The sequence below is a fragment of the Rhinolophus hipposideros genome (genome assembly GCF_964194185.1).
Source record: "Rhinolophus hipposideros genome assembly, chromosome: 1".
Lineage (NCBI taxonomy): Eukaryota > Metazoa > Chordata > Mammalia > Chiroptera > Rhinolophidae > Rhinolophus > Rhinolophus hipposideros.
The window spans coordinates 55,242,009-55,254,452 of record NC_138047.1 but is presented as its reverse complement, the minus strand read 5'-3'; the positions used below and the strand labels follow the sequence as shown (position 1 = coordinate 55,254,452).

The window sequence follows — 12,444 nt, the reverse complement described above, 5'->3', positions numbered from 1 at the left end:
TCTGGGGCTCTGTCCCACATCCCCAATGTCTTAGCACACCTTTTTCTTCTCCTCGGAATGCGTCTTCCCTCCCTTGCACACACGCCTCACGTGACAAAGCATTACACGTCCTCCCAAACCCAGTTCAGCTGTGGGGTCCCAGGCCCAGGGGCTGGACGCGCTTGTTGGCATAGGTCTCCGCACGCCCCTCGTGAGAGCACGTGTCACACTGCGCTGTAACTGGCGTGGCAGTGTCCCTGCTAACTTGTGAGCTCGTCTAGAACAGGGGGGATGTCCTATCCATCCCGGATGCTCGGCACTTTGTAGGCCCTCAGCGCGTGTCTGCCGAGGGGCCTAAGTGAAGGAGCCAACGGGGACCAGCGATTTTCCGGGACCATCGCGGGGGCCCCCGGCGAATAGGCGGGCGCAGCGGGGCCTGGCCCTGGTCAGGAAGCCGCGGGCACCGGGGGGCCGCCCGGGACGGCGCCGGCCGAATCGCGGCCTCCCGCGCGGGGCACATGACTGCGGGCTCAGCCCCCGCCCCGCCCCGCCCGCCTCCCCACGCAGCTGCGGCTGTCGCCTCCCGGGCTGTCGCCTCCCGGGCTGGCGGCGAGCGGTGCTGAGCGTCACGGCCTGCGCCCCAGAGCCGCGCGGGGCGGGCGCCGCGGGTGCCCTAGCGAGGGAAACCGAAACCAAAGCGGCTGGTCCCCCGCCGGCCTGCGGCGCCCCACGGCCTCGGGTCCTCCCGCGGCCCCGCCCTCCTGCCCGTGGGGACGGTCGCCGGCGCCGCCCGGCCGCTGAGCCGCGCGCGGGATGGGGAGGTGCTGCTTCTACGCGGCGGGGACGCTGTCCCTGCTCCTGCTTGTGACCAGCGTCACGCTGCTGGTGGCCCGGGTCTTCCAGAAGGCCGTGGACCAGACGATCGAGAAGGTAAGGCTGTGAGGGGTGTGTGTGCGTGTGTGTGTGTGCGTGTGTGTGTGTGTGCACGCGCGTGGGCGCCCCTGTGTTCGCGTCTCGGGCGGGGGGCGCTTCCAGCCCCCCGCTGAACCGTGTGCAAGGCAGACCTGCACCTCCGCACACCCTCCGAACTAGAGCCTTCCTTTCTGGCTTGTCTTCTTGGGGTCGGTAAGGGTTAAAGACGGACGGAGAGGAATGCAAAGCTGTGCTCCCCTTATAATCATAAATAAGACTGTGGATCGAGACTTTTACAAAGGCTTTCTCTTATGTTCTATCATTAGCATCTCCCCCACTTCCACCCCCGCCTTCCCTACACCCCAATCTCTGTTGGGCCCAAACTCATTTCCCTCTCACTTCGTGAAGAAAGAACGAAATGAAAGGCACCACAGAAGAGGCAGGTTTGTTTGCTGCTTGCTGTGGCCTTTGAAGTGGTGTGGAGCCGGGGGTGAGAAGCCGGTGTGTGGTCTATTGTGTGCTTGCTTTTCTGCGCTGGGCAGAGCAGTTGGTGGCCAGGCCAGGCCTCTGGGGGTGGGGGTAGACGACATTTCAGTCTATTAAAGTCTGTACCTACCTGCCTACCTAGCGGCTTGATATATTCTACCAAAAGTCTGTTGCTTTGTGTTACCATCGATTCTTGCCCCTCTCTGATAGCCATAAGCTTCAGGCAAAGATGGATTTACTGATTGTCCAAAGAATCTGTACCTGTCTCTTCTCCCTAGACAAGTGGACTGAAGGGCTAGTCCTTTCAGAAGACTTCTCCATCATTTGACTTCACCGGTGGTCATTTCTTCTGCCCTTTCATCTATACCCACCAATCTGTGTGGAAAGAGGAACAAGAGAGAGTTACTGAAATCACTTTTTCCTTTAAAAAAAAAAGAAAGAAAGAAAGAAAATGATCAGAGCCGCCTTTCTTGTTAGCACCCATAACCACATGCTTACATTCTCCCACTGGTTTGCACTATGTGCTGGCTGGATAAAAAAATCCCAGGCCTGTTCCAGTTTGATTAGTGCACTCTGTTAGTAAAGTTGTCTCATTCCAGGTGGCAACAGACATATTCCTTTAATAGAGGTTTCCAAAAGTGATCAATTACTGAAGTAAAGGCAACTTAAAAACAACAACAACAAAACACCATGGGAAAGTATAATTTAATTTTTTTAAGTTTGCATTGCCAAGGGAAGATGAAGCCCATTGTCTGAGCTTCTCAAAGACCATTGTTTTCCCTGAGCACCAATGTTCAAGGAAAAACACTGAACTGAATCTTCTCTACTCCTGTCCACCTGCAAATGCATAGCAAGATTGTTTAAGGATGTAAACTTTTGTTGGGTGATTAGAGTTAAGCAATCCAATTATAGTCAGTATATGAATTTTTTTGTGTGGCTTTGAAAGGCTGTTTCAGGGAGCCCAAGATGAGTGATCGCCCCAGTGCCTCAGATATTACCAGCCCTCAGATGCTCTGTGGTCTCTACTTCATGGGGCGTAGCAGGTGGTTGTAAGGCAGCTTGGCTGGGACTTGAGGGTGGTAGCATGGGATAGTGAGAAGGAGTTAGGACTCTGCAGGTCAGCACTCCCGGGCATGAATCCTGGCTGCACCGTGTACTAGCTGGGTAACCTTGGGCTATGCTAGGTAGGTGCTTAACCCTTATTGATTCTTGGTTACCCCATGTATAAATGGGGTCCTGTAAATAGATTACTTAAAAAATAAAGACTCCTGTAAATAGATTATAAGAATTATTAAGGAAAATGGGTGTAATTTTCAGGGGATATAATTAAGGCTTTGTAAATGATAACAGTTTTATTTTTATTAGTAGCCACATAAGTCAAGAAAAAATACATGAGCTTTGAAGTCAGACACCCTGTGTTCAAATCCTAGCCTGACCATTTACAAGCTTTTTGACTTTGGGCATTTGACTTAACTTCTCTGAGCTTCAGTTTCATTCCTTGGAAAAGCAAGGACGTTAGCTGGCTTGGGCACAATGCTGCATTTATCTTGAAACTCACAAAGCTTAAGTTTCTGGCCTCTCACTTGCACAGGCCCTTCCAAGGCCCTGCACATAATTCTGTATCCAAAATTTTCTTTTTCTCAGGAAGGGCGTCCTCACATTGTACAAGCTATGCACAAACCCTCTGTGTGTGTGTGGTTGGGAGACTGAGTGAGGTGATTTGTGTAAGGCACTCAGCACGGCTGTCAGGCGTGGAACAGGTGATCGATTATGGCTGCCGTAATTATTTCCAGTAGTATTATTATGGAACACTTCATTCATAACTCGACTTTAATAAAGCTGTGATACAATCCACTCTGATACTCCCGGTTTTTAGTTATTTCATTTGAAGATTGTCCATGCCCTGGCTTGTGTACATCAAAAAGGGAAGAGAGAAAAGGGATGAAATTCAAATAAGTAGGTTTGGCTAATTGAGAGAAGCTTAGTAACGTAATTCCTACCAGGAGACTTTGCCTCAAGTGATAATCGTCCTTGAGGCCTGCAGTGACCAGAGGCGACTGAAAGGAGATTTTAATTTTGACCTGTGAATGGAGTGGAAAGAACCAAGACAAGTTGGTTCCATTCTTAGCCTCACTGGTTACAGCCTTGTATTGGGCAAACCCTGTAGCTGTATCTGCTTCAGTTTTCTCAATTGCAAATGAGGCATAGTAATGCCTCCGTAGTGTCCGTACTCACTTCCCATGGGGTATTCTGAACGCTAAGCAGGCTTCTCTGTCCAGCATTTTGACTTCCCTGAAAACCAAGCTTTGCGGAGACCCAGCAATCTCTTTTCCTCTGTAGAGCCTAGAAGGGGAGGATTTTCTGTTACATTTCATTTCATTTGGTAACCCCACTAATTGTCCTGGCACCTAGCACAGCGCCTGGTACAAGGTAGGTACACAATGAATGCCTGTTGCCGCACTATGGATCGGTTAGTTGAAAGACAGTGTCCTGAGAATCCATAGAACATGGTTAAAATTCCTTTTTCTATCAAATACAAATACTTGGATTAAGTTGAAGAAGTTGAGTAGCAAATTATTGGACCTCTCAAAATACCTACTTTAGGGTTGTTGCAAGAATGAAATAAAATGATTAACGTAAAGCATCTAGGACAGTCCCTTCCATAATACCCGAATATTAATGATTATTATCGTTTCTGGCTGTTCTTTTCTCCTCTAGGAACTGAAACTTATATAGTAGTTAAGGTTCCTTCTAGCTCCAAACTTCTGAGAGTCTGTGACACGGGCATGTGACCTTTGCTTGAGAGCAACTTTTCAGAATATTAAATTTGGCCTTAGCCTTGCTGACAGTTTGAACATCTCCCAGAAGTGGGGATGCAGAGCTGGCCAGAGTTGGGGCTGGCTAATAAGAGATGGGCTGACGAGGGAACCAGTGAGAAGGAAAGAGACGGTTCACGTTTTGCTTCCTATTCACAGGCCAAGGACGGACAATAGCATTAGGTCTCAGGGATGAGATGAACAGGACAAATACTTATCCTTTGCCGGAACTTGAAACTCTGGGCAAGTGAGTACCAGCTAGTCTCTTTTGCAGAGCTGTTCTACTGATGCCTCGAGAAATATAATCTATGATAATTTAACCAAATAACATTGATTGGTGAATATGTGCAGGTCACTTCTTTTTTTTTTTTTTTTTTTTTTTTTTTAGGTCTTCTTTTTTAAAAGTCAAATTAGTAAAATATCTTCATTGCTGTTTTTTGTAAAGACTATATATATATATAATCTTAAAGGGCTTCCTCTTGCATATCTACCTCATCTCCCGAGTTGCCTTTTTTCAAAGTTATGAAGATGTAGAATAAGAAAAAACTTTAGGCATCACTTCATCTATTATTTTATAGTTAAGGAGACTGAGATTATGTCCATATTTAAATGGGTGATGGTAGGTATCAAATTGCCTTTATATTTATATGACACTAGAAAGATTACAAAAGTCTAAATGAAAAGGAAGGGGGCAGGGTTAGGTGTGTAAGCTGCGTCTCCTAATTCACATTTCCCTTCCCAAGGATGACCATACCGCCCATTGCCTATGACAACTGTTGTCCTGGCAGAATTACTAGTATCCTCTTTCCTTTCCAGAGATTCCTGGTTGGGACAATAAATTCTATCCTCACACACCACACTGCTCTCCACTTCTTGGCATGAAAGAGGAGCAATGGTCTCTGAAGAGCTGAAGCCCACTAAGGCTAGCTCAAGAAAGACAGGACTTTTTCTTTTTCTAAAGCTGCGTGAGGAAGCTCATAGAAATCTAAGCATGAGGACCGCAGCACGATAAGTCCTCCGGAGAGGACACTAGAAACTGGCAAGTCAGCAGGGCCCAGGCATACTCTGTGTCTCCCTCTCCTGCCTCTGCTTTCCCCACCAACCAGCTTCCTTTGTTTACTTGGTGGGCCCAAGCTGTTGAGTCATCTGGGGCTTTCTCAGCCCCAGCCCTGTGTGACCCTCCAGCTGCTGAGCCGCCCATAAATATGCTTCATCGCTCAGTTTCTTTTTTCTAAATTTGTCATGGACTAATATGATTGGCTCAGCACAAGCAGAAATAGATTTACACGCAGAGGCAGTATCCTTGCAAGATTCTTTAACTCCTAAGCAACAGGATCCAACTCCTCTCTGGCTTTTAGAAATCTGATCTTGTGATATCAAAATTACGTTGTGTTTCTTTCAACATCTTACTAATTCAGAGTGACCATGAGTGCATTCATTATTAATAATGATTCAGACTACGGGGTAAACCAGCAGTTCTCAATGTAGTCCCTAGGCTCTAAGAACTGCATATAAATCATTTATGGAGATTTAAAAAGACAGACCCCACCAGCCCAACGGAATCAGACTCCTTAGAAACAGCATTCAGGCTAAAGAGCTACCTGTGACGTCCATGATTAGTGTGGACGGGGATTGTGTTAGCCCGTGTCATCACTCCTTGAGATGGCAATGCTTTTTTTGAAGACTTTGTAGTTTATTCTTTATTTTTGTTTACTTTTATGAGAAAAGAAATGCATGCCATTATAAAAAGTCAGCTACAACAAAAATTAATAAAGCAAAGATAACTCCTCTTAACATATCATTGATTATTCCACAATTTTATTTATGCACATATAAAAACACATATCCTTTACAGCAATGGGGTGCTTCTGTTCCCACTCTATATTTATAATTTTAGCTTGGTTGAGGTATAATTGACATAAAAGAGATGGCAATTCTAGCTGAGGATATGACTACTATTCTGCGAGTTTGCATTAAAGGTAAGATTTAGGGTGTAGGGAGGAACAGGTTCTTGCCTGTGGAAACTGTTTTTGCTTTCTTGTTCAATAAAGTGCAAGATTTCATTCTGGCAGGCCATAGCAACAGGGCCATCTGTTCTGCCAGACATTTGCTTGTTCCCAGAGAAGAATCAGCAGGTGGGATTATAAGATCATTAATGAAAACACAGGATGTTGTCCAAGTGACTAGGCATTTATGGCCAATATCATCAAGATATGTAATATATATAAATATATTTTATACACACACACACACAATATGCTAATATACTAATGAAGGGACCACTTTTAATCAAAGCTAGTAACTAGTTAGAAGCAACTGAGGAAAATAAAGGTGACTGTCGGTTTTTGCTGTCTGTATCTAAAAGCACTTGTAGGGGGCCGGCCCGGTGCCTCAGGCAGTTGGAGCTCCATGCTCCTAATGCTGAAAGCACATGGGCCAGGGGGCTGTCAACCACAAGGTTGCTAGTTCGACTCCTCCACTCCCACAAGGGATGGTGGGCTCCGCCCGCTACAACTAAGATTGAACGCTGAGGGGAGCTGCCACTGAGCTCCCGGATGGCTCAGTAGGTTGGAGCGCGTCCTCTCAACCACAAGGTTGCAGGTTCGACTCCTGCAAGGGATGGTTAGCTGCGCCCTCCTGCAGCTAACAACGGCAACTGGACCTGGAGCTGAGCTGCGCCCTCCACAACTAAGATTGAAGGGACAACAACTTGACTTGGAAAAAGTCCTGGAAGTACATACTGTTCCCTAATAAAGTCCTGTTCCCCTTCCCCAATAAAAATCTTAAAAAGAAAATAAAAAAAAATTGAAAATAAAATAAAAGCACTTGTAGGTATATACTTGGGCATTCATTCATTTATTTAGCAAATATTTACCGAGTGTGGACCATCTGCGTGCGGGGCAGTGTGCTACGAGCTGTGACTATAACCTACACAAGACGCTGTCCCTACTCTTACAGAACTTACAGTCTAATTCAGACTTTTTGGCCTCAGGCCTCTATACACTCTTAAAAATTATTGAGGACCCCAAAGAACTTACATTTTCTCTGGGTTATATCTATCAATGTTTACAATATTAGAAATGAAAACTGATAAATTTTTAAGACACAAGACTAGACAAGTGCATAGCCCATCAGCTGTCAGAACAATGACATCGTTACAGGTCTTGTAGCCTCTAGAAAACTCTTATCTACACTCATGAAAGAAAGACAGTGAAAAAGTCAAATGATGTCTTAGTATTATTATGAAAATAGTTTTGACCTTGTGGGCCCCCTGAGAGGGTCTTGGGGATCCCCAGCGGTTCTCGGACCACACTTTGAGAACTGCTGATCTAGTTTTCATTTGATTAATTGTTATTTTTAGAATAATAAAAAAATAACGTAATTTGCCTGTTATATTTTTGTAAGACCAATTTGGACACTGTATTATTAATGTTTTCAAACCACCAGGATTTTGGTTTGTATGTTATAAATTTTCATGTCCTTTTAGTTTCCCCATGAGTCCAGTGGTAAAGATAGCAGTTTGGGCCCTCAGTGACGTAGGTTTAGTGAATGAATCTCCTGTCTTTTCCTGCGTGCTAATCAAACTAGACTATGATATTCGCATCTCCATAATTGAATGACTGAATAATTCCCCTCTGCCCTCAGCCCTGCCAGGGATTTTTAATCCACATGACATAATTTAGTATTTAAGCTGGCCTGAAATTTCTCTGTGAAGGTAAGAGTCCTGCAATACGAACTTTGTATCATCTTTTACTACAATGTCATACAAATGCAATGTCATACAAATTTCAATGTCATATCATGTCATATGGTCAATGAGTGTTGCTTGGATGAATGGAAGGATGAATAGATGAAAACTTACGTCTTCAGGAATGATAGTGTTGTTCTTGTTTAACTTCACATTTTTGTTCCACTCTCTGGCCACTGGTCACATGTTTGCCTCACTAATAATTAATAGCTTTAGGATCTGGAAACTTCATCCCATAATCTAGATTTCCAGCTTCTCATGAAACATGTGGGTGCTCTGCAGTGCTGGCCCCACACAGTCCTGGGTGGCCACAGTCTGAGCAGCGTCTTCTTTAGACGGGACTTCCCTCCCTGTTCCCACCGTCCTGTTTCCACCCTCCTGTTGGCTTCCTGACTCTGAGGCCCAGTGAAGGTGTCCTGTGTCATGATGCTTGCTCAGTAGCCTTTCTTAGAGTAGAGAAATATTTGTTTGTATCTGACCCTCTTTACCAAAAGAAGGAAAATGAAAGCCAGTGAGGGTTGGGTGTTTAATAAAAATGGGCAAGGGCATATTTCTATGTAGAAGTAAATACAATTGCAGTGGTTTACATGCCAACAAATGTACAAGCTCGTGCCCACTTCACTCATTTACCTTGTTCACCTGGCCCCTCCAGCATCTGAGCTTTATAGCCTGTCTAGAGAGAGAGAGAGAGGCAGAATGCCATTGTTAGAGTAATGTAATCATTCTTACAAGTCCCATTTTCAGGATATTTGCTTTTATCACTGTACTTCTAATAATCAAGAGTAATGGAAGGAATGGGAAACAGATATAAATGAGCAATGGAAACATCATTTATTTCATCTCTAAGAGATATAATCACAACCAAACAGGTTGTAAAATAATAAGACTGGCTCCACAAGTTACACAGATAACCCAGGCATTGTTTTGTCCATACTTCTTATTTATTCACACCTTAAAATCCTCTTTCCCATTCACTCCTTCAACCACTCCCCCCACATACACATATATTTCCCCGATTTTCACCTCATCCTTATGATTAAGGGTCCATCTGGTGGCTGCTGTTTTTCTCTTTAGGCCAGCAGTTCTCAACCTTGGTTTCACATTTATAATTACCTGGAAGTTTTTCTAGTGGGTACTTTGTAGCAGAAGTTTTTTCAGGATAGCTGTTCCACCCTGTTGTTCTGTGTGTAATTTATAGACAGAGTAGCAGCTTACACATGAACTAACATTTGAACCTCAACTGTCAGATCACAGTAGCTGAAATTATTACAGTTGCAATAAAGCAAAATGAGTTAAACAGTAGTAACATAAAAAAAAAAGTGCCAGTGCATTTGTTCCTGAGTTAAAATAAGATCAGAGAATAAGGGTAGAATGTTAATGGCAGCTTATTCCTTTTATCTTAACAGAAAATAAAAAAGGTAAGCTGTGCAAATTACTTACATTACTATAAGAGTCTAGATTGGGTGTGCTTAATTTCAGGGAGAAATTTTAAAAAACAAAGGAAAACCAGCTGGCGTTTTGATATTTGATGAGTTTTATTAATCGAGAGTCCAAAGAGGTCTGCATTGTCTCTGGGTGAATTTAGACTGTGTAGATGGCAGCATGGATACTGAAGTCATGTTTAATTATTAAGTAGCACTCTGTTGAACTAAAAGAACAACCAGCAGTACTCTTGAGTCCTGACAGTTTTCTTCAAGAAAAGTATTACTTATTCCCATCAAAGCCTAATGCAAGTCCCCGAGTGCTTATTTTTATCATTTGGAAGTGGTTGATATCAGGACAGCTGGTTCAACAACCCTCCTACTGTTGCCTTCCGAACGAGCTCTACCAGGTTGACTTGGCTGTCATGTGCCTTGTGACTGTTTCAAGTCATGTCAACTCCTGGCAGAAGCAGCTAGTCCAGCCTGTACCTGGGGAACAATGGGCAGTTGAGTGTTGCTCGTGCATAAAGTACCTGTCAGGGAATGACAGATGATGACAGGTATCGGGAATGACAGATGATGACAGGTATCGGGCAGGGCTTAGTACAGCAGGTCAGAGACCTCGGACTTTATCCTGTGAGCAGTGGGGAGTGTCTGCTCAGATAGACACTTTAGACAGAACTCTCTGGAGGTCTGCGGTAGGTAATAGATTTGAGAGGAACAAGACTGGAGAAAGACCAGTTAGGAGACTATCCATAGTATTGCCACAGTCCAACCTGGGGAAGCAGTGGCCACAGGAATAGAAATGGAGAAGAAGAGGTAAAATCAGTAGGATTTAGTGATTCATTGGAGAAAATAATTTTTGGTCCATTTTTGGTCCCGTTAGCTATGAGATGTACAGATGGGGATTTTTAGGAAGGATCCATACAACTGAAATGATCCAGATAATTTGAGGCATAAACCCTTCTTTTGTGCTGACTTACTGGTCCTTGCAAAGAATTGTTCACTAACTGTTACGTGCATGTCCATTGTGTGTCCTTAGCTGAATTTCTTCTTGAGAACATAGCCTATGCCTGTTAGGCACATAGAAAGCTCAATATGTACATATTGGCTAATTAACTGAAAAGTAAGTTTTTCAGTCCAAATGATTGTTTTGGGCTGTTGGCACTGCAGATTCACCACGTAACTTGATCATCTTTCCAATATTTCTTTTGGCGGTAGTGCCACCATATTACACCTGGAAAAATTAATCATGTTCTGCTTAAAAATGCATCATGTTCTGGCTAAAATTAATAAGCACTCTCCAAAATCACATTGTAAAACTGATTTAGGACCTTCCGTTGATTTTTAATCTAGTATAACTAGAAACCCCTGCTGACTACATGGTTTGTCTGGTGGCTGTCACCATCACAGAAGAATCCTTAGTGAGGAGGATTAGTTGTTTCCAAGCCATGGCTTTACATGTACACTGAGCAAAGGGTTCCTTGTGTACCAGGGAAACTGGCTCCTTGTATCGGGTGGAATGAATGACTTCCTGTGCCCAGCAGTCTCCAGGCTCGAGGTTAGCGTTATTACTAGTTAGTCTTTCCTTGGCAAAGCAAGCCCCAGGGTGTGTATAGTTGAATGCCTTGAGGATCTGGAGCAGAAATGAGAAGTTTAAGGTCAAAGTGGAGCCCCTCTTCTGGACCATCTAGTGGCAGGAGGTTGAGGTGCTGTCTGGACACATTAGCATAACCTGGGTGGAGCAGCCACCTGGAAACTCTAGAGCTCAGGTCTTCCTTTCTCAGTTCCTCGTGTGTCAGTTCCAGCCTGGGAGTTCACCATGACCTCATAGAGCTGCCCTAGTTTGTTTTCCTTCAGATGGAAGGGCTGACTCCCTAGGAAGGTCTCAGAACCCAAGTTATGGTTTCTCCACAGTTTCACAGTTTCTCTGGGGTAGGGTTGACAGATAAAATACAGAATGCCTAGTTAAATTTGAATTTCAGATAAACAACAAATAATATCTTAGTATGTCTCATGCAGTATTTTGATTCATACAGTATTTATCAGTTGTTAACATTCCTGGCATATTTACTTCTCTCTCTGATACATACTTTTTCTTGAATTGTTTGAATGCAAGTGGCAGACATTACAATAGTCTGCCCCTGAATTCTTCCGCATGCATCTCCTAAGAACTAAAGCATTTTTGACATAGCCCATGCAATATTTGGGACATACTTGGGCATTCCATGTTTTTATTAGCTAAATCTGGCAGCTCTGCCCTGAGGGTAGCCCCTTCTGGAGTGGCCTCATATGGGCTTTGCAAATCCACAGATCTGGACTTGGTCAGATTTGACATGACATACTAACTCTGTGAGCTTGGGAAAGCCAGTGCCACCAGTTTCTTATCTGTAAAATGGGACCTTGCAGGGTCGATGTAATGCTTAGAGATCACGTACATAAAGTCCTCGCACAGCACCTGACTCCTGGAGACTCGACATGAGCTGGCCGTGGCAGTAATGGCAGTTGTCTTTCTCTGAGCTGAATGTCAGGGGAGGGAGATAAAAATAAGGAGCAACTGTTTTAGAAATGTTGGCAGCATGTATGTATGAACTTCACTCTGTTCTCTTCTTCCTTACTTAGTGTGTGTACACACACACACACACACCCCACTCGGTCTGAGATTTACAGTGGGTTTCTTGGCAAATAATCAGCCATGTGGGGTGGAGGAAAAGAACACATTAAAGGTGCAGGAAAAGCCAACACTCTTGAGGGCAATATTCGAAAGGAATAAGAGGTGGCGCGAGACTAGTGTGGGCATTAACTCAGATGAGAGTGGCCAGGATAAAGACTATCTATGATGGGGGTGGAGGCAGATAGTCAGAACCCCAGGTTGTAAACAGCATCTGCAATCAGTATGACTGGCAAGCTGTCAAGATCGTTTTTTACTGTTAGGTTTTTCATTTGCTTTTTTTTTTCAGTTAAGTTTTTTTTTTTCAGTTTTTTTCTGCTAAGTGTTTATGTCCATCCTGAAATTTTCCTGAGTCCATGTGAAGCTTGGAGGAACAGGTTTAAGTCAGACTGTTGTGAGAACAGCCAGTTT

The 12,444-nt window shown here is 44.1% G+C and overlaps 1 protein-coding gene across 1 annotated transcript in view; it reads left to right on the top strand.

The window, feature by feature from the left end:
- The first annotated feature begins 456 nt into the window (after positions 1-456).
- The window catches only part of SCARB2 (scavenger receptor class B member 2), a 61,173-nt gene continuing 49,185 nt past the window's right edge, over positions 457-12,444 (top strand). Inside the window, exon 1 of the mRNA XM_081053904.1 lies at positions 457-909. Coding sequence (XP_080910030.1) covers positions 793-909 — 117 coding nt within the window. The 5' untranslated portion in view covers positions 457-792. The remainder of the gene's footprint in view (positions 910-12,444) is intronic.